We start from the raw sequence: 27,060 nt of genomic DNA, 5'->3' as shown, positions 1-27,060 counted from the left end.
AGGGATGGGAAGGGAGAAGAAATTATAATGCAACAAATATCGTTTTTACCTTGACTCATTTTTTTATGCTGCTTCCTAATCTGCAGGGTCCTAAGGCATGTGCCTAATGTGCTGATAAGGTACACATAGGCCTTTTTTGTGCCTTTTGCTTTAACACACTAAAAGACCAAACAAGGTCCCAGCCATGAAGATCAGAAACAAGTATTCCTTACCAGATTTGTAATTCTATCATAGTGAGACCTATCATGTTTCCCTTCAATTATTCAAAATTACCTCTTGATTGCTTCTCACCACTTTTCTGAGCAGACAGAGATTTCATGCTAATTCTCCGGCACAGCCGTGTCTACTTAAGCAGGCTGGAAGCGTGATCATGATGAATAGAATAACCACAAGACTAAGAAGAACAGTGTCTGTTCTGGAGAGGAATTTTTACCATCCAAAATCATGAACCCGGCCATACAATCTTTGGCCTATAGCAGATGCCCTTTGGTGTAGCAAAAAATGAACATATGGCCAGATTCACATAGAGCGGGCGCAGCGTAACGTAACCGGTTTACGTTACACCGCCGCAATTTTTCCGATTTAGGCCCCGATCCACAAAGCACTTACCTGGAAATTTGTGGCAGTGTTTCGTAAACAGGTCCGGCGCAAGGCGGCCCAATTCAAATGGGGCGGGTACCATTTAAATTAGGCGCGCTCCCGCGCCGGACGTACTGCGCATGCTCCCGTCGCAAATTTCCCGACGTGCTTTGTGCGAAATTACGACGCGCCGACGTTTTGTGAATCGCGACGTGAAAAAAGATTTACGCCGAGAAAAATAAAAGATTTAAAAAAAATACAAAAGCGACGCGGGAAAGACAGGCATACTTGAACATGGTGGAGTACTTTTACACCATGTTAAAGGTGCACTATCTTTGCGACGGAAATCTAACACTTGCGACGCCGTAACGACGGGAAAAATCTTCGCCGTAACTCCTAATTTGCATACCCGACACTGGTTTACGACGCAAACTCCCCCCAGCGGCGGCCGCGGTACTGCATCCTAAGATCCGACAGTGTAACACAATTACACCTGTCGGATCTTCTGGCTATCTATGCGTAACTGATTCTATGAATCAGTCGCATAGATAGAAACAGGGATACGACGGCGTATCAGGAGAAACGCCGTCGTATCTCGTTGGTGAATCTGGCCCAATGTCCCGATGCTAGCTGTCCACGTGGCTACTGAGCCTAGTACCACATCTTCAGGCCCTGCCAGCCCTCCTGGCTGCAGTTACCTCTCTCTACTGCCCGTGCCACCACAGTCCACTCCACTGGCTCTGCACCCATCTTAGACTGCAATCTTCCAGTCCTCTTATGCGTGCCTCCCCAGTCCTCTCATGACTGTGTTACTCACCAACCCTCTTGGCTGCAACCTGTTGTTCCTCTCCTGGAGACTTTGCCTGGCAGTGCTCTCCCACTGTCCTCTATTGCTTCCATGCCACCTGTCCAGGACACCTCAATGTGTCATGAGAAGGGTCCTGTCCACACCCGAGCCCCAGGCCCAAGTTCACCCCCCAGACTGGGGAGCAAACTCCAAGGCCCTGACAGCCAAACACTCCATCCCCAGCTTCCACCAGAACAACTCCTCCCCAGCTGGGCTGACCCTAGGTATTTAAAGTGGAGTTCCAGCTGGACCCATGTTTATTAAAAGTCAACAGCTACAAAAAGTATAGCTGCTAACTTTTAATAAACACACACTCACCTGTCACACGGTCCAGCGATGCGGCTGCCTGAAGCCTCCGTTCTCACCCCCCGTCTGTCCGCGGCGCCGGCATTGCAATTGTGGGCAACCGGCTGTGACAACTTGTGGCTTTACAACCGGGTTTGCACTGTGCATGTGTAAGCCACGCGGCGTGTCCTGAATGGCCAGGCAATCTTCTAGGACCTGTGATGTGTCACAGAAGTTTTCAGGGAGAGATTTGAGGGGGAAAGGAGGAGTCGTCTAGGCGGCGCAGGGGGAAGTGGGAGCTGGGTACATGTCAAAACTAGATGCCCCCCCAAAAAAATGACATGCCAAATGTGGCATGTCAGGGGGTCATGATACTTTTGGGTGGAACTCTGCTTTAAGGAGGCCTGCCCCCTGACAATCCAGGTTGGGGATTGGTCAGGGTTCCTCAAAGCACCCCAAACAGCTCCACCTCACCTCTACTCCTTCCTTTCAAGAATATTCTAAAAGGCTCTGGAAAGAAGTAGGAGTTCTGGGAGATGCTGCCTGTGAGTCACCAGCTCTACTCTGAGTCACTCCCAACCCAGATCAAAACACACAAATTTACATACTCACACAAAACTCTAGCCATTCTACTTCTAGCACGCTAGAGGGTGCTACATATTCATATACATTTCAGCCAGTCTGATGACCTGATTTTTGCAGGTAAGATACACAGCTAGCTCACCTCCTTGCATCTGCCCTGTGATTGGAGAGCGAGGGAGCAGCAACAGACTGACAGAGTTATCCATCTACTCTAGATATTTAGGCAGGACACCTGATTGCCTCACTATACTGCCCCATTTTTTCCAAGTCTGAAAATTGCTGTAAAGTACAGGGAATTACAAAAATCTGAAATCATATTGAATTCCACTATTTATATTAGTTTTATGTAAATAAATGTACTGAATTATTAATAAATACATTTACTGATTTTTATTTTAAATACATACCTCCGTGTTTTAAATATCTATCTGGAGCTTTAAGAGCTCATAGACTGAAATGGCATTCCACTACCCCCCGGGTCATACATTCATCATTTCAGAAATAATGGATAGACTATCAATGACGATAAATTATTTACAAAAGACACATTTTTGCAGCTACCTGCCTTAGTTAAGACTAATACAGTATATATATATATATATATATATATATATATATATATATATATATATATATATATATATATATATATATATATAGTTTGCATACCCTGGCAGATACTGTGACATTTTGGCATTAATATTGAAAATATGACTGATCATGCCAAAAAACTGTCTTATTTAAGGGTAGCAATCACACAAGGCCATTTATTATCACAGTTTTTGGATCTTTTTTAAATCATAATGATAACAAAAATCACCCAAATGGCCCTGATGGAAAGTTTACATACCCTGGAATGTTTGGCCTTGGTACAGACACAGAAGGTGGCACACAGGTTAAAATGGCAATTACAGGTTAATTTCCCATACTTGTGGCTTTTTAAATCACAATTACTGCCTGTGCATAAATAGTCAATGAGCTTGTTAGCTCTTACCTGCATGCGCTAAGCAGACTAGACACTGAGCAACAAAGAGGTAGAAGAGAACAGTCAAAAGACCTGCGTAACAAGGTAATGAATCTTTACAAAGATGGAAAAAGGATATACAAAGATATCCAAAGCCTTGACTATGCCAGTCAGTACTGTTTAATCACTTTTGATACCAAGCCTAGGTCAGGTAGACCAAGAAAGATTTCAGCCACAACTGGCAGAAGAATTGCTCAGGATACAAAGGAAAACCCAAAGGTAACCTCAGGAGAAATACACGCTAGTCTCTCCAAAAAGACTGGGTGGTTGTTTATAAACGAACCACCACTTTTCTGAACCCTCCCCCACTTCGGTGTCACATTTGGCACCCTTCAGGGGGAGGGGGGTGCAGATACCTGTATAATACAGGTATTTGCACCCACTTCCGAGAAAAAACTGCCATGGGAGTCACGCCCCTTCGCTTCACCCCCTGCTGTCTTCTGGGAAAACACACCGGTCCCAGGAGACAGTGGGGACCAGTGAGGGCGCGCCGCGCGGCTCGCGCATGCACAGTAGGGAACCGGGCAGTAAAGCCGCAACGCTTCACTTCCTGATTCCCTCACCAAGTATGGCGGCGGGGGCAGCCGAGAGACAAGCGATTGCTTGGCCTTGGCTGCCGACATCCCGGGCACGCTGGACAGGTAAGTGTCCATTTTTTAAAAGTCAGCAGCTGCAGTATTCGTAGCTGTTGGCTTTTAAAAAAGAAATTTGGGTGGACCTCCGCTTTAAGGAGCACAATTCAGCGATACTTGAACAAAAGAGAGCTGCATGGTTGAGGTGCCAGAAGGAAGCCATTACTAAGCCAATGCCACAAAAAAGCAAACAAGGCATGTCAAGGCGTTGTTGGGCATATTATTGGGCTTTTTTGTTGGACTTGTACAGTAAAGACTTCTTTCTGACAACTTGACCGTGAAGCTCTTTTTTTTTCCAAGTATCATTGTATTGCGCTCCTTAAAAACAACCACGCCATCTTTTTTAAGAGCAGCCTGTATTTCTCTTGAGGTTACCTGTGTGTTTTTCTTTGTATCCCGAACAGTTCCTGTGGCAGTTGTGGCTGAAATCTTTCTTGATCTACCTGACCATGGCTTGGTATCAAAATATCCCCACATTTTCTTCTTATTAGGTGATTGAACAGTACTGACTGGCATATTCAAGGCGTTGGCTATCTTTTTATATCCTTTTCCACCTTTGTAAAGTTTAATTACCTTGTTACGCAGGTCTTTTGACTGTTCTTTGCTACCTCCTCATGGCTCCATGTCTAGCCTGCTTAGTGCATCCATGTGAGAGCTAACAAACTCATTGGCCCAGATTCAAGAAGCACTTGCGCCCGCGCAACCATAGTTGCGCGGCGCAAGTGCTTACTTGCTCCGGTGTAACGAGTGCTCCTGATTCAGGAACCTCGTTACACCGAATGCAGCCTAGGATATGACAGACATAAGCCTCCTTATGCCTTCACATCCCAGGCTGCATTCTTGCGTTGGCCGCTAGGGGGCGCGGCCTTTGTGATCGGCGTGTAGTATGCAAATTGCATACTACCACCGATTCACAAAAGTTGCGCGGGCCCTGCCTACGCAAGGTACGGAGTTTCCGTACGGCGCCTTTAGCATAAGGTTGCTCCTGCTAATAGCAGGCGCAGCCAATGCTAAAGTATAGCTGCGCCTCCCGCTCGCGACGTTCAAATTTAACGTCGTTTACGTAAGTGAACCGTGAATGGCGCTGGACGCCATTCACGTTCACTTACAAGCAAATGACGTCCTTGCGACGTCATTTGCCGCAATGCACGTCGGGAAAGTTTCCCGACGGAGCATGCGCTGTTCGCTCGGCGCGGGAGCGCGCCTAATTTAAATGATTCCCGCCCCCGGCGGGATCATTTACATTAGGCAGCCTTGCGCCCGGCTGCTTAGCATATTGCCCGCGCAATTTACGGAGCAACTGCTCCGTGAATCGCGGGCAAAGCGCAATATTTGCGTGGGCGCAGAGAAAAAAATTTGCTCTTTGCCCACGCAAATATTGACTATTTATGGGCCATTGACTATTTATCCACAGACACTAATTGTGATTTAAAAAGTCACAAGTGTGGGAAATTAACCTTTAACCACTCCGCATGTATATGTACGTCCACAGAATGGTACGTACAGGCAAATGGGCGTACATGTAAGTCCTTGGCTTTCCGCGGGTCAGGGGTCCGATCGGGACCCCCCCGCTACATGCGGCGGTCGGGTTCCCTCGGGGAGCGATCCGGGACGACGGCGCGGCTATTTGTTTATAGCCGCGCCGTCGCGATCGCTCCCCGGAGCTGAAGAACGGGGAGAGCCGTGTGTAAACACGGCTTCCCCGTGCTTCACTGTGGCGGCGTATCGATCGAGTGATCCCTTATATAAGGGTGACTCGAACACACACACTAGGTGTACCCTAACTCCTACAGCGCCCCCTGTGGTTAACTCCCAAACTGCAACTGTCATTTTCACAATAAACAATGCAATTTAAATGCATTTTTTGCTGTGAAAATGACAATGGTCCCAAAAATGTGTCAAAATTGTCCGAAGTGTCCGCCATAATGTCGCAGTCACGAAAAAAATCGCTGATTGCCGCCATTAGTAGTAAAAAAAAAAATTAATAAAAATGCAATAAAACTATCCCCTATTTTGTAAACACTATAAATTTTGCGCAAACCAATCGATAAACGCTTATTGCGATTTTTTTTTACTAAAAATAGGTACAAGAATACGTATCGGCCTAAACTGAGGAATTTTTTTTTATATATATATATGTTTTTGGGGGATATTTATTATAACAAAAAGTAAAAAATATTGAATTTTTTTCAAAATTGTCGCTTTATTTTTGTTTATAGCGCAAAAAATAAAAACCGCAGAGGTGATCAAATACCACCAAAAGAAAGCTCTATTTGTGGGGGAAAAAGGACGTCAATTTTGTTTGGGAGCCACGTCGCACGACTTCGCAATTGTCTGTTAAAGCGACGCAGTGCCGAATCGCAAAACCTGGCCTGGGCATTAAGCTGCCTAAAGGTCCGGGGCTTAAGTGGTTAATTGCCATTTTAACCCCCTTCTGTGTCTGTATCAAGGCCAAACATTCCAGGGTATGTAAACCTTTTATCAGGGCCATTTGGGTGACTTACCATAACTGAAATTACTATTGCAAAGGGTGCCTAAAATTTGACTTGTATCTTAGAGCAGACTTCTGGGAAAATCAATAGGCCAATGACACATGCAGAAAATGAAATTTCTAGGGACGTTTTATGCACAGTTTTCACATTCCACTGAATTTTACAGATTGAAAAGGAAAGTGATTTTTAAAATATTAAATGGCTTTTGCAGAAATTGTATATGCTATATTATTTTTTTATCTGCTATATTTTTTTCCACTAAAGTGGCGTTACCCTTTAACCACTTAACCCCCGGACCATATTGCTGCCCAAAGACCAGAGTACTTTTTGCGATTCGGGACTGCGCCGCTTTATCTGACAATTGCGCGGTCGTGCGACGTGGCTTCCAAACAAAATTGGCGTCCTTTTTTTCCCACAAATAGAGCTTTCTTTTGGTGGTATTTGATCACCTCTGCGGTTTTTATTTTTTGCGCTATAAACAAAAATAGAGCGACAATTTTGAAAAAAAATGAATATTTTTTACTTTTTGCTGTAATAAATATCCCCCAAAAATATATAAAAAAACATTTTTTTTCCTCAGTTTAGGCCGATACGTATTCTTCTACATATTTTTCGTACAAAAAAATCGCGATAAGCGTTTATTGATTGGTTTGCGCAAAAGTTATAGCGTTTACTAAATAGGGGGTATTTTTATGGCATTTTTATTAATATATTTTTTTACTAGTAATGGCGGCGATCAGCGATTTTTTTTCGGTACTGCGACATTATGGCGGACACTTCGGACACTTTTGACACATTTTTGGGACCATTGGCATTTTTATAGCGATCAGTGCTATAAAAATGCATTGGATTACTATAAAAATGCCACTGGCAGGGAAGGGGTTAACACTAGGGGGCGGGGAAGGGGTTAAGTATGTCCCTGGGTGTTATCTTACTGTGGGGGGGGGGGGAGTGGCCTCACTAGGGGAAACACTGATCCTCCGTTCATACATTGTATGAACAGAAGATCAGCATTTCCCCGCTGACAGGACCGAGAGCTGTGTGTTTACACACACAGCTCCCGGTCCCCGCTCTGTACCGAGCAATCGCGGGTGCCCGGAGGCGATCGAGCCCGCCGGGCACACGCACGGGAGTCGGGGGCGAGCGGGGGGCGCGCGCGCCTCCGGCGGCACGCACGCACCCCCTAGTGGCGGCTCAAAGAGAGGACGTTATACTACGTGCTCTCGCCTAGGAGAGCCAACTTGCCGACGTAGAATGGCGGTGCGCGGTCGGCAAGTAGTTAAGGTTTACATGCACAATGTGCTATTTTTACAGTGTGCTGAAGATCGATATTGCAAGGCAATGTTTGTATAATAAGGGGGGAAAATGAACATCGAATTATAGTGGATTCTGACAAACCGGAGATGTCTGACTTTGGCCAGCTTTGATAAATCTGCCCCTAAGCGTCCATTTGTTCCACCGGCTCCCATCTGAAGCCTTGAATAAAGATGGCCTGATACTGGTGCGTGAAGGGACAATCAGCTAAAGAAAGGAAAGCTATAAGCACACTTAATAGGGAAAACATAGAAATTATAACACTTAAAATATATGCAGCATGAAATGAAAATTAATTAACAGCTCTGCTCACAGCAAAGCATTCTATTATCAAGTACCTGCTCAGTTCCAGAGTGAGAAGGCCGCATAGCTGTCATGCAGTAAGAGCTCCCCCTACAGGACAAATGCGGTTCTGCATCGTGATAAAAGTCAACAGCAAAGCCTAAAACAAAATAATCATATTATTAATAACAGGGAAATCATATATCTTGGTTCTATCTAATGCACTTATTTTATGTGTGTATTCATTTAAAAAAAAAATATTTTGATCCAGCATTGGCTATGACAGAAATGTAGCCTTTGGGCAGTGTCACTTGAGAGCTTGTCTTGACAGCAAATTAATGTTTATGTCAGATGATTATCGTATTTATCGGGGTATACCGCGCGCCGGCGTATAACGCGCACCCCAAGCATAAAAAGGTAAAAAAGAAAAAAAAAGAAAACTTACATTTTTGCCCTGCGTCCATCGGCGGCCTTGTCTGGCGTCCATCTGCGGCCTTGCACGGGGTCCGTCCAGCCTTGTGGGTATCTGTCTGCGGCTTCCTTGCGCGGGGTCTGTCTGCAGCTTTGGAGGTGTCCGTCTGCAGCCTCCATCCAGGTGTCCGTCTCTGTCCAGCGTGTCCGTCTGCGGCTTTGGAGGTGTCCGTCTGGGGCCCAGCGTTTGTTTTTGGATGTGGCGCGAGCCGAGAGAAACCGGATTTCCTGTGTGTTCGGCTCCTCTCACGTGGCTGCGGGCAGAGCCGAGCGTGGCTGAGCCTAGCCGAGTGCGCAGTACACTCGGCTCGGCTCTAGGCTGCGGTGAGCGGAGCCGAGCGTGGCCGAGCCTAGCCGAGAGCGCAGTACACTCGGCTCGGCTCTAGGAGAGACAGCGGGGATAGGCGTATATCGTGCACCCACGATTTCCCCTGATTTTAAGGGGAAAAAAGTGCGCGGTATACGCCGATAAATACGGTAGATTGTAAAAAGTAATTTCCCTGACAAAATCAATAATTTCCAACAGACTTCCATGCCGGCATGGTGCAGGTGTCATCAGCCTGGCTGTGTGACGGTGGTGGGACGTTAGAATGTAAGCTCATCTGGTGCAGAGACTGATGTAAATGACTCTTTGTACAACACTTTGGAATATACGAGAACTATATAAATACATAATGATAATAATAATAGTGTGTGACTGTGGTGGGGAATTGCATAGCTCCCAACTGTCCCTGATTTTGGAACAAAGACCCTCTGTCCCTCTTTCCTCTCTATTTGTCCCTTATTTTGGCCTGAGCTATATAATTGTACAGTGGGGAAAATAATTATTTAATCCCCTAAAAAGATTTTGTAAATTTACCCACTTACAAAGAAATGAAGGGTCTATAAGTTTTATCATAGGTGTATTTTAAATGAGACAGAATATAAAAAAATAAAAAAAAACAATACAAAAAAATACATGATACAAATGTTATAAATTTAGTTGCAGTTCCGTGAGTAAAACATGTCGCATGACGTTTATATATCAATGGTTCCCTATGAAGCCTCGTACACACGGCCGAGGAACTCGACGTGCCAAACACATCGAGTTCCTCGGCCAGTTCAGCACTGAAGCCGCCGAGGAGCTCGGCGGGGAGAGAGCTCCCATAGAACAACGAGGAAATAGAGAACATGTTCTCTATTTCCTCGCCGAGCTCCTTGTCGGCTTCCTCGGCCGAAAGTGTACACACGACCAGTTTCCTCGGCAGAATTCAGCCAGAAACTCGGTCGGAAGCTGAATTCTGCCGAGGAAACTGGTCGTGTGTACGGGGCCTGAGAGTAATCTCAACTGGTCCGACTTTAAAAAAGGTTCCTGCACTACTTTGGTCTGACATGGGCCCTGGACTCCTGGAGGTGAGCATAGGAGGAGGTGACAAGGGAACTAGAGAGCAGGAGCTCTTGGGAGGAACAAAAAAAATGATTTAGTTGGTATTTTGAGACTAGGTTAGTGATGTAGCTGACGCTGAATGATTTGTAAGGTGGATGAGTCTGGCAGCAGCATTCATGATGTACTGAATAGGGGAAAGCTAATTTAAAGGTAAGCTTATGAGAAGGGAGTTGCAGTAGTGGAGATGAGAGATGACCAGGGAGTGGATTAGGAGCTTTTTGGTGTCATTGGTTAGAAAGGAGCGTATTTCGGAGATGTTGCAGACATCAAGACAGCAAGCTTTGGAAAGTGATAGAATGTGGGGCTGAAAGGAGAGTTCAAAGTCCAGGATAACACCTAGCACCCTGGCATGTGGAGATGGGTTGAAGTTGTACCATTGATCTTGACAGAGAAATCAGGGGAAGGGGCACATGGGGGAGGAACAATTATGAGCTTGGATTAGGATAGGTTAAGTTTGAGGAAGTGGCGTGACTTTCAAGCCTCGTACACACGACCGAGTTTCTCGGCAAAAACCAGCAAGAAACTTGCTGGGATTTTTTTTTGCCGAGGAAACCGGTCGTGTGTACATTTTCGACGAGGAAACTGTCAAGGATCCCGTCAAGCCAAAAAGAGAGCATATCTTCTTTTTCCTCGACGGGAATAGAGAAACTTGCCTTGTCGAGTTCCTCGACAGCCTAACAAGGAATTCGACGAGGAAAACGTTGTGTTTCGCCCGTCGAGTTCCTCGATCATGTGTATGAGGCTTCAGGCTCATATGTCTGTTAGTAAATTAGTGATGCATGAGTAGACTGATGTTGTATAGCTGGGGGGCAGAGAAAAATTATTTGGGAGTCGCCGGCGAAAAAATTATTTCAGCTGACCCAGGGAGGAGGTGTAGATCGAAAATAGCAGAGGTCAAAAAAGAGAACCTTGGGGAAACCTGATGGGAGGAAGTTAGAGGAGGGGAGAAAGTAGAACTGTAAGTGACACTGAGGGTGCGGTGGGATAGGTAGGATGAGAGTCAAGGAAGAGCTCAGTCGCGGAGACCAAAGGAGTAACGATTTTTGAGAAGGAGGGGGTAGTCAACCGTATCAAAGGCAACCGAAAGGTTCAAAAGTAGGAGTACAGAATAGTGTCTATTGGTTTTTGCTGTTAGTAAATTGTTCGTGAGTTTTAGAAGAGCTGTTTCTATGGAGTGTAAAGCCGCGTACACACCATCGGACCAAACCGATGAAAACGGACCGAAGTTCAGTTTCATCGGTCCAAACTGTCCGTGTGTACGCCCCATCGGTTGCTTAAAAATCGAACCGATGGACCGCTGACCGATGGTTAGTACACAAAAGCATTGGTTCAAAACTCGCACATGCTCAGAATCAAGTCGACGCATTGCTTGGAAGCATTGAACTTAGTTTTTTTCAGCACGTCGTGTGTTTTACGTCACCGCGCTCTGACCCGATCGGTTTTTGGAACGATGGTGTGTACGCACATCAGACCATCAGTCTGCTTCAGCGGTGAACCAATGAAAACGGTCCGTCGGACCATTCTCATCGGATGGATCGACCGTGTGTACGCGGCCTACTTAAGGGTGTAATCCAGACTTAAGGGGATCAAGAAGGTTATTCTTAAAGCGGGAGTTCACCCATTTAAAAAAAAAAAAAAAATCTCCCCTTAGCTTCCTGCTCGTTCGGTCTAGGGGAATCGGCTATTTATATTAAAATATGTGCAGTACTTACCCGTTTTCGAGCTGCATCTTCTTCCGTCGCTTCCGGGTATGGGTCTTCGGGAGCGGGCGTTCCTTCTTGATTGACATTCTTCCGAGAGGCTTCCGACGGTCGCATCCATCGCGTCACTCGTAGCCGAAAGAAGCCGAACGTCGGTGCGGCTCTATTCTTGCGCCTGCGCACCGACGTTCGGCTTCTTTCGGAAAATCGTGACGCGATGGATGCGACCGTCGGAAGCCTCTCGGAAACCTGTCAATCAAGAAGGAACGCCCATTCCCGAAGCCCATACCCGGAAGCGACGGAGAGGATGCGTCTCGTAAACGGGTAAGTACTGCACATATTTTAAAATAAATAGCCGATTCCCCTAGTAATAACGAGCAGGAATCTAAGGGGGAAAAGTGCCCTCTAAGGGTGAACCCCCGCTTTAATTAGGTGGTCACTCGGTTGTAGACCAGGCGTTCAAGCAGTTTGGAGACAAAGGGGAGCAAGGAAATGGGGGTGTAGGTTGTTAAAATTGGTGGGCTCCAAGGAAGGCTTTTTAAGTATGGGGCTGACTAGAGCATGTTTTAGAGAGTTGGGGAAGATGTCAGAAGAGAGGGAGAGATTGAAGATGTGGGTTAGAGAGTATAGGAGAGAGTCAGGCCTCGTACACATGACCGAACATGTCCGCTGAAACTGGTTCGGCGGACCAGTTTCCGCGGACATGTTCGGTCGTGTGTACGGCCGACCGGACAATTTTCCGGCGGATCGGACAGGTTTCCAGCGGACAAATGTTTCTTAGCATGCTAAGAAACATGTCCGCTGGAAGCCTGTCCGTCGGACATGTTCGGTCGTCTGTACGACTCACCGGACATGTCCGCTCGGCCGACGGCGCGGCCACGTCACCGCGTTCGGTGTCCGCGGGAAATTTGGTCTGATGGTGTGTACAGCCATCAGACCAAATTCCGCCAGCGGACATGTCCGATGAAAACGGTCCGCGGACCGTTTTCATCGGACATGTCCCGTCGTGTGTACGAGGCCTCAGAGGGTGACTGCAGTATTTGAGAGTGAACAGGGTCCAGGGGGCAGGTAGTTAGGTGGGTGTTAAAAATAAGTTTAGCAACCACATATATAATAGCAGGGTTGAATAACAGAAGTGTTGATTGTACCTGTGGACATGGGGTAAAAATTGATAATGTGGAAAAAATAAATGTTCCTGGACTGCCACACTCTGATAGGCGATTTATTGAAACAAAATGAACAAAGGATAAAATCCAAAACTGTATAACATCCAAAAATGTATGCAACACTGCAATCAATGGTAGAAAGTGGACATAGGGGACAAAAAAGCTAACATGTTTCACATTATGGATAGATGCCTAGTCTGTTTAGTTTAGTGTGTGACTGTGGAGGGGACATTAGAGTTCCTCTGGTACAAAACCTGATATGACTGTCTTAATGTTGTCTGTACAGCGCTGTGGCACATATCAGAGCTATATAAATGTATAATAATATTTGTGTGTGTTTTTGGTGGGGGTATTGGAGTGTGAGCTTTTCTGATGCAAAGACTAGTATGACTGGCTTGGTATTTTCTGTGCAGAGCTGCAGAATATATCCGAAATGTGTAATAATTTTTGATTGTGATGGGGGCGGCTTCTTCTTTGCGTCTATGCTAACCCACTGATGATGTCATGCACCTCATCATGCACTTAACCAAATTACACTGCTGGGGGGGGGGGGATATTTCAGGAGGGGGAGGCTTTTAACTCACCAATGTCATAGTGTAGAGTAAAATCGCGCCGCACATGTGCGAGATGAGGCGCATAATGTCATGCACCTCATCCTGCGAATGCTCCATACTACATTAGAGTCATTTGTAAAAAAAACATGTCTCAGGATTTCGCTCTTAAGATGGAAGGTATTCCTGGAAGGAAATGGTGTCGTAGCCTTCCCAAGAGGCAACTGTGAGTTCCTGGCTATGTTGTCACCATTGCCTAAGATGACAAGGAAGTAAAGTAAGTAAAAATAATTTTCTATAAAAAAAAAAAATCATTGTTAAATGATTTCGCCACAGCATTCAGAGCCACATGCGGTAGGAAATTTTATTAAAACAGAGGAAAGGTCTGCTTTAAGAATATCAATAACAAGTGATATATCAGAAAAATTATAAAAACAAAAAACAAGGCACCTTAAAGTGGTTGTAAACCCTTTACAACCACTTTTACCTCCAGGAAAGCCTAGATTAAGGCTTACCTGTAGGTTCTCTAAATATCTCCTATTTTGAGAACCTACGGTTTAGGAGATATTTACAAAAGAGATGAGCGCCAATGTCTATGACGCAAGCGTCGTAGATAACGGCGCAGGCGCACTTAAGAAGCCTTTAGAAACGGCGATTGTGCCGTTTCTAAAGGAGATTGTTCCGTGACTGGCGGGGAAGAGGGTGAAAGATGGACACTTTGTGGAAGAGGGGACGGCAATGACATCGCAGGCTTTGGTTTCAGGTAAGTGACACATAATGAGCTACTATATGATCCATGCCCATTATGCTTTACCTTTGCAGGGAAACAAAGAGGAAGTAAAACCCATCAGGGCTTACTTCCTCTTTAAGCCTAGGTTCACATTGCAGCGATTTGGCATGCGATTTGACATATCAAATCAGTGCGACGCGTTCAACTGAACTCACACGATTTCAATCCCGCTGTCAGTGTGAACCTGGGCTATATGAGTGAATGTGCAACAGAGGGTCACATGCAGCATGACAGAGACGGTAGAGCCATGGGAAGCAAAAGAACTACTGGACATTGGTTGTTGAATATTAATGTATTCCAGGCATTAGAATAAATGCTTTTCTGCTGAAAATGTCCTCTCCTGAATTCACTAGTCGTTTTTCTTTTTTTCCTGTAAACGCTCTTCTTTTAATATACCTGTAAACACTTAAGTGTGCATGGACACACAGGCTAACCTAGAGGTTCTTTTACAGGCTGTAAAAAAAAAGTCAAATACCTGTAAAAAAGGCTTTTCTTAACTACTAGCCGACCAGCCGCCGCAGGTCGGCTTGGCTGCGTGAGATCACGTAGCTATACGTCATCTCGCATTTCAGCCAATAGGTGCGCGCGCGGGCCCCCCGCTCGCCCCTGGTGCCGACACGCGTGCCCGGCGGGCGCGATCTCCGCCGGGCACCTGCGTTTGCTCGTTACAGAGCGAGAACCGGGACCTGTGTGTGTAAACACACAGCTCCCGGTCCTGTCAGGGGGAGAAATGACGGATCATCTGTTCATACAATGTATGAACAGCGATCAGTCATTTCCCCCAGTCAGTCCACCCCCCCCTTCAGTTAGAACACACCCAGGGAACATACTTAACACCTTCCTCGCCCCCTAGTGTTAACCCCTTCCCTGCCAGTGGTATTTTTATAGTAATCAATGCATTTTTATAGCACTGATCGCTATAAAAATGCCAATGGTCCCAAAAATGTGTCAAAAGTGTCCGCCATAATGTCGCAGTACTGATAAAAAATGTTTATTTTTTTTCAAAATTTTCGCTCTATTTTTGTTTATAGCGCAAAAAATTTAAACTGCAGAGGTGATCAAATACCACCAAAAGAAAGCTCTATTTGTGGGAAAAAAGGACGCCAATTTTGTTTGGGAGCCACGTCGCACGACCGCGCAATTGTCAGTTAAAGCGACGCAGTGCCGAATCGCAAAATAGTGGTTAAGCCCTGTGTGCATTAACCCTAAAAAAAAAAAAAATACAAATCTGCATTCAGAGAGCAGGTTATCAGCATTTTTATGCACAGCCAGAAAAAAAATAACATGGCCAGTATGGGACAGCAAATTTACTTTGTTATACAAGCTGTACTCTCACGACTACATTGTAGCAAAGGGATTGATTTACTAAAGGAAAACACTGTAGGCTGTGCACTTTGCAAAGTGCTTTTGTACTCTGCTAGTACAACTGCTCCAGAGCTTAGTAAATGAGGTAAAGCATCACTATGCAAAGAATACCCAATCACATGCAAGGAATATGAAAAAAAAAAACAGCATTTTTGCTTGCATGCGATTGGATTATGGAAGTCAGCAGAGCTACTGCTCATTTACTAAGCTCCTTAAAAATATGTAGAATACGTATCGGCCTAAACTGAGGGAAAAAATTTTTTTTATAGATTTTTTGGGGGATATTTATTATAGCAAAAAGTAAAAAATATTGAATTTTTTCAAAATTGTCGCTCTATTTTTGTTTATAGCACAATAAATAAAAACCGCAGAGGTGATCAAATACCACCAAAAGAAAGCTCTATTTGTGGCATAAAAAGGACGCCAATTTTGTTTGGGAGCCACGTCGCACGACTGCGCAATTGTCAGTTAAAGCGACGCAGTGCCGAATCGCAAAAAGTGCTCTGGTAAGGAAGGGGGTGAATTCTCCCGCGGCTGAAGTGGTTAAACATTTGTTTTACTTTCCAAAAAAAACGTTGTTAGTAAAACTAGGTAAAAACGTGTTATTTAACCACTTAAGGACCGCCTAACGCCGATATACGTTGGCAGGCTGGGCACAATTACGTATCTGTACATGATTGTATAATGCCCAGCTGTGGGTCGTGGCACCCGCGACCCAGTCCGAAGCTCCGTGACCGTGTCTGCGGGACTCGCGGACCCGATCGCCGCTGGAGTCCCGCGATCGGTCCCCAGAGCTGAAGAATGGGGAGAGCTGTGTGTAAACACAGCTTCCCCGTTCTTCACTGTGGTGCCGTCATCGATCGTGTGTTCCCTTTTATAGGGAAACACAATCAATGACGTCACACCTACAGCCACCCCAATACAGCTAGAAACACAGATGAGGTCACACATAACCCCATCAGCGCCCCCTGTGTTTAACTCCCAAACTGCAATTGTCATTTTCACAGTAAACAATGCATTTTAAATGCATTTTTTGCTGTGAAAATGACAATGGTCCCAAAAATTTGTCAAAATTGTCCGAAGTGTCCGCCATAATGTCGCAGTCACGAAAAAAAAACGCTGATCGCCGCCATTAGTAGTAAAAAAAAAAAAATGGTATAAAAATGCAATAAAACTATCCCCTATTTTGTAAATGCTATAAATTTTGCGCAAACCAATCGATAAACGCTTATTGCGATTTTCTTTTACCGAAAATAGGTAGAAGAATACGTATCGGCCTAAACTGAGGAAAAAAAAAATTTTTATAGATTTTTTTGGGGATATTTATTATAGAAAAAAGTAAAAAATATTGATTTTTTTTCAAAATTGCCGCTGTATTTTTGTTTATAGCGCAAAAAAATTTAAACCGCAGAGGTGATCAAATGCCACCAAAAGAAAGTTCTAATTGCGGGATAAAAAGGACGCCAATTTTGTTTGGGAGCCACGTCGCACGACTGCGCAATTGTCAGTAAAAGCGTTGCAGACAGTGCCGAATCGCAAAAAGTGCTCTGGTAAGGAAGGGGGTAAATTCTCCCGCGGCTGAAGTGGTTAAACATTTGTTTTACTTTCCAAAAAAAAAACGTTGTTAGTAAAACTAGCGAAAAGTGTAATTTAAGGAAATTATTCCCTTATAGGAGACAACATGTTTCTCCTCAGTTTTTTTCCTTGGATTTGCATTAAAAAAAATAAACAAGTGTAACATACAACTGCAGATTTTTAAGATCCTTTATTTTTTTACTATTTTTAAGTCTGAAAAGTAAAATAAATCTGAGTTTAATTTTTTTTTTGTATATAAAAATAGGCTCCTAGGGTCTGGTGACAATCCCATATTTTATGAATACAGTTCTATTCTATCTCTTCTAGCGGTAACTGAGAGTCATCTCTCTCTCTCTATAAATAACTGGATCCTCAAACTTCTACCAGATCATTAATGACTGTATTTTGCATCCTGCTTGGAACAATACTGCATTTATTCTCAGCGCCCTCTACCGGCCATTTATAAAAGCGCCACCTGTATTCCATCTGAACGGGCCGTTTCTCTCGGTCGCCACCTAGTGTCCATAGTAGGGTAGTGTGAGCTCCCTCCCCTCCAGGACACAGAAAAGACACAACGACCCAGCGAGTGAGAAGAGCCGCCCCGACAATGAGCGCTCTCCTCCGCTGAGAGCCGGCCTCCGGACACGGGACTAGCGGGCTTCTCCGGTGCTGGCTGTCTGTGGGAGGCAGCAGGGGATCCCGTGCGATGTGAGTGAGCTATGCATTGTGGAAATGGCCAGGCTGGAGTCCGGAGGAAAGATGGCGCCTCCCCCCCTGTGCGGGCTCTGCGGGTCTGCCCCCTCTTCCTGCTGGCCGCTGCTGCTGGGCTCCTGCTGGGGCTCGGATCGGGGGCACCCCCCGACACATGGTGCCAACCCTGCCCGGGCAACTGTACGTGCGACCCACCGACCTGCCTGGTGAACTGCTCCGGAGGAGGACTGCAAGAGCTGGACCAAGTCCCTGGGAATGTCACTGTGCTGTGAGTACACCCCAATACTGACTTATAGGGGTACCCCCCCCATACCAATGTACTATTCCACCCCCCAATGTCACTGTGCTGTGAGTACACCCCAATACTGACTTATAGGGGTACCCCCCCCATACCAATGTACTATTCCACCCCCCAATGTCACTGTGCTGTGAGTACACCCTAATACTGACTTATAGGGGTACCCCCCATACCAATGTACTATTCCACCCCCCCAATGTCACTGTGCTGTGAGTACACCCCAATACTGACTTATAGAGGTACCCCCCCATACCAATGTACTATTCCACCCCCCAATGTCACTGTGCTGTGAGTACACCCCAATACTGACTTATAGGGGTACCCCCCATACCAATGTACTATTCCACCCCCCCAATGTCACTGTGCTGTGAGTACACCCCAATACTGACTTATAGGGGTACCCCCCATACCAATGTACTATTCCACCCCCCCAATGTCACTGTGCTGTGAGTACACCCCAATACTGACTTATAGGGGTACCCCCCATACCAATGTACTATTCCACCCCCCCAATGTCACTGTGCTGTGAGTACACCCCAATACTGACTTATAGGGGTACCCCCCATACCAATGTACTATACCACCCCAATACTGACTTATAGGGGTACCCCCCCATGCCAATGTACTATACCACCCCAATACTGACTTATAGGGGTACCCCCCATACCAATGTGCTATACCACCCCCCAATGTCACTGTGCTGTGAGTACACCCCAATACTGACTTATAGGGGTACCCCCCCATACCAATGTACTATACCACCCCCCCAATGTCACTGTGCTGTGAGTACACCCCAATACTGACTTATAGGGGTACCCCCCCATACCAATGTACGATACCCCCCCAATGTCACTGTGCTGTGAGTACACCCCAATACTGACTTATAGGGGTACCCCCCCATACCAATGTGCTATACCACCCCCCAATGTCACTGTGCTGTGAGTACACCCCAATACTGACTTATAGGGGTACCCCCCCATACCAATGTACTATACCACCCCTCCAATGTCACTGTGCTGTGAGTACACCCCAATACTGACTTATAGGGGTACCCCCCATACCAATGTACTATACCACCCCCCAATGTCACTGTGCTGTGAGTACACCCCAATATTGACTTATAGGGGTACCCCCCCATACCAATGTACTATACCACCCCTCCAATGTCACTGTGCTGTGAGTACACCCCAATACTGACTTATAGGGGTACCCCCCATACCAATGTACTATACCACCCCCCAATGTCACTGTGCTGTGAGTACACCCCAATATTGACTTATAGGGGTACCCCCCTGTGACGGTATCGGTATGATATCCCCGTCAACGTTCCCTTCTTCCCATAACGAAAATCACCCCAATATTCCACGAGGAGGGATATCCCTGGAATCGCCCAGAAAGCCACACATGAGACCAGCTTACTGCTTGAACAACACAGACTTTAATGTTATAACACACAGCTTATATGTCATTTCCAAAACTGTTACAATGACAAATCTCCGCCCCCCTCACACTGGGGCTTCCATACAGATGACTAGGTAGACACGACGGGGCCGATGCTGAAACACATTTTCTTTAGACAATGACATCAATGACGCTGAGCACTAGCTGTACTGAATACATCAACCAGACCGCTCGACCCCGCATATAGAGAGATAATTACCACAATGAAGCAATCAGAATAATTAACACAAGCCACTTAAACCCAGCTCTCCTTCACACAACACAATAGATCAATTAACCTTTAGAAATAGTGAGGGGACATTAGCACATCAATAACCTGGCTAGCAGGGAGCAGTAAACTGAGACATATAGGCAAATGTATCACAATGGCCCCCCTTTTGCTCCCTGCTCCGGCAAACCCGGTTGGACCTTCCCTGGTCCAGTAGGGTTGACGGGTTCAGAGCTATTAGTCAGAGGTTAACTCCGTTTGGCATGACTGACCTCCCTTGGCAACTGCTTCCGACTCAGGTATGCCACCGGGTCGTCAGATCACACGCCGGTCAGTCCCCAAGTCTTTGTGCGATCTGCAAAGTCACCAGAAGTCAGTGTGAAGACAGCGAATGGGTCTGTGCGCCGCCGTCTAGGTGTCCCGCTATGGGAGGGGGCAGGTTATGGCTCTGAAGTGACAATCCCAGGAGATTCATAAAAAGAAAAAGTTATATTTGTTGAAATGCTGTAGCACTGGTGCTCAGAGTCCGGTGGGGGGGGGGGGAATCAGAGCCCCATAAGGTCAGCCACCCCCTGCTCCCTCCGCAGCCGCCGGTTCTCCTCTTGGAGCTTCTCCAGTTCATGCTGCTGTGACCTCAGGTGGTTGTTCTCCTCCTCCATGCGGCTTATGCACTCCTCCAGCTCTATGTACTCACGGATCAGCTCCTGCTTGCTCATGTCCTGCAGGCTCTCCACATGGTCCTTCATCATCAGGAACTGGGTGGTGGTGTAAGGGGCCACCGGTGGGCCCTTGGCGAACATCTCGGCACGCATCTGGGACGCCCGCTGCGACTCCCTCTCCTCCAGTCGCTTCTTCTCCTCCCAGGTCAGCTTGTTATACGGCTTCCAGGACCTCTTCTTCTTGAAGGGTGGCCGGCGGTGCCTCTTTCTGCCCAGCTCCCTCCAGGGCCCCTCCGGCTCAGGGCTGTCGCCCATGACCAGCTGACAATGGTGTTCCCTGTTGTCCGTAATAACAGATTGTACCATGAGGGCTTCGTAAGGGGTGCCCAATGGTTCTTCCTGACCCAGCTCCTTTGGATCCCAAGCCGAGTCTACACAATGGGCTGCTGCTGGTGGGCGGTACCCAGGTTGAGACCAATTTGACCTGGTGTTGTCATTCATGGGGCAATTCTGCTTGAAGTGACCCAGCTGTTTGCACCGGAAGCAGCGTTGTTCGTTGCCCTCCTGGCGATGATAGCGAGGGCTAGATGTCACCGGTCTGTTAGGAGGTTGGTATCTAGCGGTTGGTGGGTGTGAGGGCACCGTTTGTGGTGGAGGTTGTTCCTGTGGTGTGACCTGGTTCGTCTTGCGAGTATCCGCATATTCATCCGCCAACTTCGCGGCCTCTGGTAGAGTCATGGGCCTGCGATCTCTCACCCAATCCTTGACGTCCGTCTGGATGTGATTGTAAAATTGCTCCAGGAGCATTAGTTGCAAAATGTCCTCTGCGGTGGTGGCCTGGCTGCTGTTAACCCAGTTAGAGGCCGACCGGGACAATTGGCATGCCCATTCCGCATAAGAGTCTTTCGTGGTTTTGCGTGAGTCCCTGAACTTCTGTCGGTGGGACTCTGGGGTTACTGCATAACGAGCCAGGAGCACTTCTTTAACCCTGGCGTAGCTATGGATATCCTGATCTGGCACGGTCCGGAAAGCATCAGAAGCTTTGCCTGACAGTTTGCCTGACAATATTGCAACCCAGTCTCCTCTAGCTATTCGGTGTAGGTTACATTGTCGCTCAAAATCCGCCAGGAAGTTATCAATCTCACAGTCCTTTTCATCAAAAGCTTTAAAAGCGCTAAACGGAATCTTCCTTGCGTCTGCTGTGCTGTACTCACTGTTCGGAGAAGGTGCGGCTGCTTGTTGGACTGCTGCCAGTTTTAACTGTAGTTCTGCGTCCCTTATTTGTTTATCCTTCTGTAGTTCTGCGTCCCTTATTTGTTTAGCCTTCTGTAGTTCTGCGTCTCTTATTTGTTTATCCTCCTGTAGCTCTGCGTCTCTTATTTGTTTATCCTTCTGTAGTTCTGCGTCCCTTATTTGTTTAGCCTTCTGTAGCTCCGCGTCTCTTATTTCTTTAGCCTCCTTCGCTAACAGGTCCATCACTTTCAGTACCACATCTGGCGTTGGGTTCGGGCCGAACCACGCTAGCTTCTCTCTCATTAGCTTGTTGGCTGGCGATTCCTCCTCCTGAATCACTGGTGTCTCCATCTCTTGTACTGCTGGCGTTGCTGCAATCCCGTCCTCCTGGTCTAGCTCCATTGATTCTGCTATGATGACCCGCTTGGTTTTGTTGCTAGCAATCCTTCCACGAACTTCCAGTAGTTCTTCCAGTGTCTGCTTGGAATCCGGGTGTGAAGGGGAATAGAAGGGAAAAATCCCACCGCTACCAACCAATTGTGACGGTATCGGTATGATATCCCCGTCAACGTTCCCTTCTTCCCATAACGAAAATCACCCCAATATTCCACGAGGAGGGATATCCCTGGAATCGCCCAGAAAGCCACACATGCCAAGCTTACTGCTTGAACAACACAGACTTTAATGTTATAACACACAGCTTATATGTCATTTCCAAAACTGTTACAATGACAAATCTCCGCCCCCCTCACACTGGGGCTTCCATACAGATGACTAGGTAGACACGACGGGGCCGATGCTGAAACACATTTTCTTTAGACAATGACATCAATGACGCTGAGCACTAGCTGTACTGAATACATCAACCAGACCGCTCGACCCCGCATATAGAGAGATAATTACCACAATGAAGCAATCAGAATAATTAACACAAGCCACTTAAACCCAGCTCTCCTTCACACAACACAATAGATCAATTAACCTTTAGAAATAGTGAGGGGACATTAGCACATCAATAACCTGCCTAGCAGGGAGCAGTAAACTGAGACATATAGGCAAATGTATCACACCCCCCATACCAATGTACTATTCCACCCCCCAATGTCACTGTGCTGTGAGTACACCCCAATACTGACTTATAGGGGTACCCCCCATACTCTGCTTGTACTATACCACCCCCAATGTCACTGTGCTGTGAGTACACCCCAATACTGACTCATAGGGGTACCCCCCCATACAAATTTACTATGCCACCCCCCAATGTCACTGTGCTGTGAGTACACCCCAATACTGACTTATAGGGGTACCCCCCATACCAATGTACTATTCCACCCCCCAATGTCACCGTGCTGTGAGTACACCCCAATACTGACTTATAGGGGTACCCCCAATACCAATGTACTATACCACCCCCCAATGTCACTGTGCTGTGAGTACACCCCAATACTGACTTATAAGGGTACCCCCCCATACCAATGTACTATACCACCCCCCAATGTCACTGTGCTGTGAGTACACCCCAATACTGACTTATAGGGGTACCCCCCATACTCTGCTTGTACTATACCACCCCCCAATGTCACTGTGCTGTGAGTACACCCCAATACTGACTCATAGGGGTACCCCCCCATACAAATTTACTATGCCACCCCCCAATGTCACTGTGCTGTGAGTACACCCCAATACTGACTTATAGGGGTACCCCCCATACTCTGCTTGTACTATACCACCCCCCAATGTCACTGTGCTGTGAGTACACCCCAATACTGACTTATAGGGGTACCCCCCATACCAATGTACTATTCCACCCCCCAATGTCACCGTGCTGTGAGTACACCCCAATACTGACTTATCGGGGTACCCCCCATACCAATGTACTATACCACCCCCCAATGTCACTGTGCTGTGAGTACACCCCAATACTGACTTATAAGGGTACCCCCCATACCAATGTACTATACCACCCCCCAATGTCACTGTGCTGTTAATTTCCCCCCCGAAACTGACTTATAGGGGTACCCCCATACCAATGTACTATACCAACACCCAATGTCACTGTGCTGTGAGTACACCCCAATACTGACTTATAGGGGTACCCCCCATACCAATGTACTATGCCACCCCCAATGTCACTGTGCTGTGAGTACACCCCAATACTGACTTATAGGGGTACCCCCCATACCAATGTGCTATACCACCCCCCAATGTCACTGTGCTGTGAGTACACCCCAATACTGACTTATAGGGGTACCCCCCATACCAATGTACTATACCACCCCCCAATGTCACTGTGCTGTGAGTACACCCCAATACTGACTTATATTGGTACCCCCAATACCAATGTGCTATACCCCCCCCCCAATGTCACTGTGCTGTGAATACACCCCAATACTGACTTATAGGGGGACCCCCCATACCAATGTACTATTCCACCCCCCAATGTCACTGTGCTGTGAGTACACCCCAATACTAAGATATAGGGGTACCCCCCCATACCAATGTGCTATACCACCCCCAATGTCACTGTGGGTACACCCCAATACCCTGCACCCCCAATTTACTATACCCCATATGGCACCCCAAATATCCTGCACCCCTAGTGTACTATTCCACACCACAATACCCCAACAATGTCACTGTGTTGTGAGTACACCCCAATACTTTATTATATAAGTATACACCTTATGCCACCCCCCACCTTATACCCAGAAATGTCACCATGCTGTGAGTACACCCCAATAGTTTATTATAAGACCCCCCTCCCGGCCTTATACCCTGCACGCTTTCCATAGCATTCCACCCCCCATACCCTGACAATGTCACTCTGCTGTGGGTACACCCCAATACTTCAATATACCACCCCCATACCCTGCACCCCTAATGATATATATATATAAAACCCCCCAACCTGACAATATCTCATTGTGCAGTGAGTACACCCCAATATTTTATTATACCACCCCCCCCTTATAATCTGCACCCCTTCCGTACTATACCATCCTCATTCCCCAACAATGTCACCATGTTGTGAGTACATCCTAATGATTTATACCAACCCTCTATACCCTGCACCCCTTCTGTATTATTCCACCCCCATACCCTGCACCCCTACTATATTCTCTGCACCCCATCTACCCCATTCCCCTTCTACCTTATAGCCCCCACCATAACCCCTTTGACCCTACACCCCTTCTTCCCTGCACCCCCTATCCTACATCCCTTTTACCCTCTACTCCCCTTACCCCCCTAACATAACCTCTTCTACCTTACACCCCCCCTTTTGCCCTGCATCCCTTTACTCGACACCTCTTCTATCCAACATCCCGTCTTCCCTGCGCTCCTTCTACTCTTCACCCCTTCTTTCCTGCACCCCACTACCCTGTACCTCTTCTACCATGCACCCTCTACCCCCCTACCCCCTGAACCCTCCTGGCAGTCTTACAGCTCAGGGCAGCTTTGTTTACCAACTTTTACAGAGTTTTAAAAACTTTTAAAAACTTTCCCTAAACTTAAAAAACTTTTTAACTCTGACATACTAGACTGTGCAGATCCCCGTCCTGTGATTGGTCAGAGTGCGGGGGGGGGGGGGAGGAATAAACATGGATACAAAATATCTGATTGTATTTATATTTATTATTATTATTGTCAGGGAGTTCTTTGGCTGCGCTGATATTTCAGATGAGATTTTTTTCTTCTGTTGTATCTGACATCCCCGCCGACACAGATCCAACCTGTCTGCTTTGTATAATAGGGGGGAGACAAAATCTAGGGGCCCCTGAACAACCAATTAGTGATCGTCTGTCATTTTCTGTGCACACTGTGATCAATGACTGGTTGCTATGGGTTACGGCACATCATCCCAGCCTTGTTATATATGAAAAAACAAAACTGGTCCCTGTGGTATGTATAATGTGTGCACACTTAAATAAATTGATAATAAAATATATATATATATATATATATATATAATAAGGAAAAAAAAAAGATATTACAGTGCCTTGAAAGAGATTTTATGTGATAGACCAACACAAAGTGGCACATAATTGTGAAGCAGAAAGAAAATGATAAATGGTTTTAATTTTTATTTTTTTACAAATAAATATCTGAAAAGTGTGGTGTATATTTGTATTCAGTCCCCTAACTAATATCTAGTGGAAACAATTGCCTTCAGAAGTCACCTAATAAAATAGTAAATGGAGTCCATCTGTGTGTAATTTTAATCTCGGTATAAATACAGCTGTTCTGTGAAGCCCTCAGGGGTTTGTTAGAGAACCTTAGTGAACGAACAGCATCGTAAAGGCCTCATTCACACGAGGCGGACTCTGTTGCTACGGAGTCCGCCTGCTCCTGCCAGCTCAGCGGGAGATCAGTCCACAGATCTCCGCTGAGCCGACGGATGACAAGCTCCTCTCTGCTCACTGAGCGGGGAGGGGCTTGTCGGGCACCTTTGTCTCCTATGGAGCGATCTGATGAAAATGGACCTTTATGGAAGAATGACAAGAAGAAAGCCATTGGTCAAAGAAAGCCATAAGAAGTCCCGTTTGCAGTTTGTGAGAAGCCATGTGGAGGACACAGCAAACATGTGGAAGAAGGTGCTCATCAGATGAGACCAAAATTGAACTTTTTGGCCTAAAAACAAAACTCTGTGTGGCGGAAGACACTGCAAATCACCCTAAACACACCATCCCCACTGTGAAACATGGTGGTGGCAGCATCATGTTGTAGGGATGCTTTTCTTCAGCAGGGGCAGGAAAGCTGGTCAGAGTTGATGGGAAGATGGATGGAGCCAAGTACAGGATAATTTTAGAAGAAAACCTGTTTGAGTCTGCAAAAGACTTGAGACTGGGGCGAAGGTTCACCTTCCAGCAGGACAACGACCCTAAACATACAGCCAGGGCTACAATGGAATGGTTTAGATCAAAGCATATTCATGTGTTAGAATGGACCAGCCAAAGTCCAGACCTAAATCCAATTGAGAATCTGTGGCAAGACATGAAAATTGCTGATCACAGACGCTCTCCATCCAATCTGACAGAGCTTGAGATATTTTGCAAAGAAGAATGGGCAAAAATGTCCCACTCTACATCACAGGTGTCAAACACGAGGCCCGCGGGCCAAATCCGGCCCTCCAGGCCATTGAGGTCCTTGCACCTCTCCTGCAGCTGCAGGAGAGCTCCAGCCCTCCTCTGGTCCTCCTCCAGACCCTTACTTTCTGCTTTCAAGCAATGCATCCAGCTTCTTCCCAGAAGCAGCATAAGGAAAAGGGGGATGCACTGTGATGTAAGAGAGAGTGGGGGGACTCAACTTCTGATGGTGGGGGGGGCTCTTGACATCCAATGTAAGGGGAGGGGATGTGCTGGACATCTAATCTTACAGATACAACCGGCCCTTTTGAGGGCAATCATAATG

At 46.5% G+C, this 27,060-nt stretch overlaps 1 protein-coding gene across 1 annotated transcript in view; it reads left to right on the top strand.

Annotated features, from left to right (window-relative positions):
* The first annotated feature begins 17,631 nt into the window (after window positions 1-17,631).
* Window positions 17,632-27,060, top strand: part of PKD1 (polycystin 1, transient receptor potential channel interacting) — a 191,341-nt gene continuing 181,912 nt past the window's right edge. The window contains exon 1 of the mRNA XM_040356488.1: window positions 17,632-18,060. Coding sequence (XP_040212422.1) covers window positions 17,801-18,060 — 260 coding nt within the window. The 5' untranslated portion in view covers window positions 17,632-17,800. The remainder of the gene's footprint in view (window positions 18,061-27,060) is intronic.

Source organism: Rana temporaria, chromosome 6, assembly GCF_905171775.1.
Source record: "Rana temporaria chromosome 6, aRanTem1.1, whole genome shotgun sequence".
In the NCBI taxonomy this organism is placed as follows: Eukaryota; Metazoa; Chordata; class Amphibia; order Anura; family Ranidae; genus Rana; species Rana temporaria.
The sequence above is the reverse complement of the archived record's forward strand: the minus strand, read 5'-3'. Positions and strand labels throughout refer to the sequence as shown.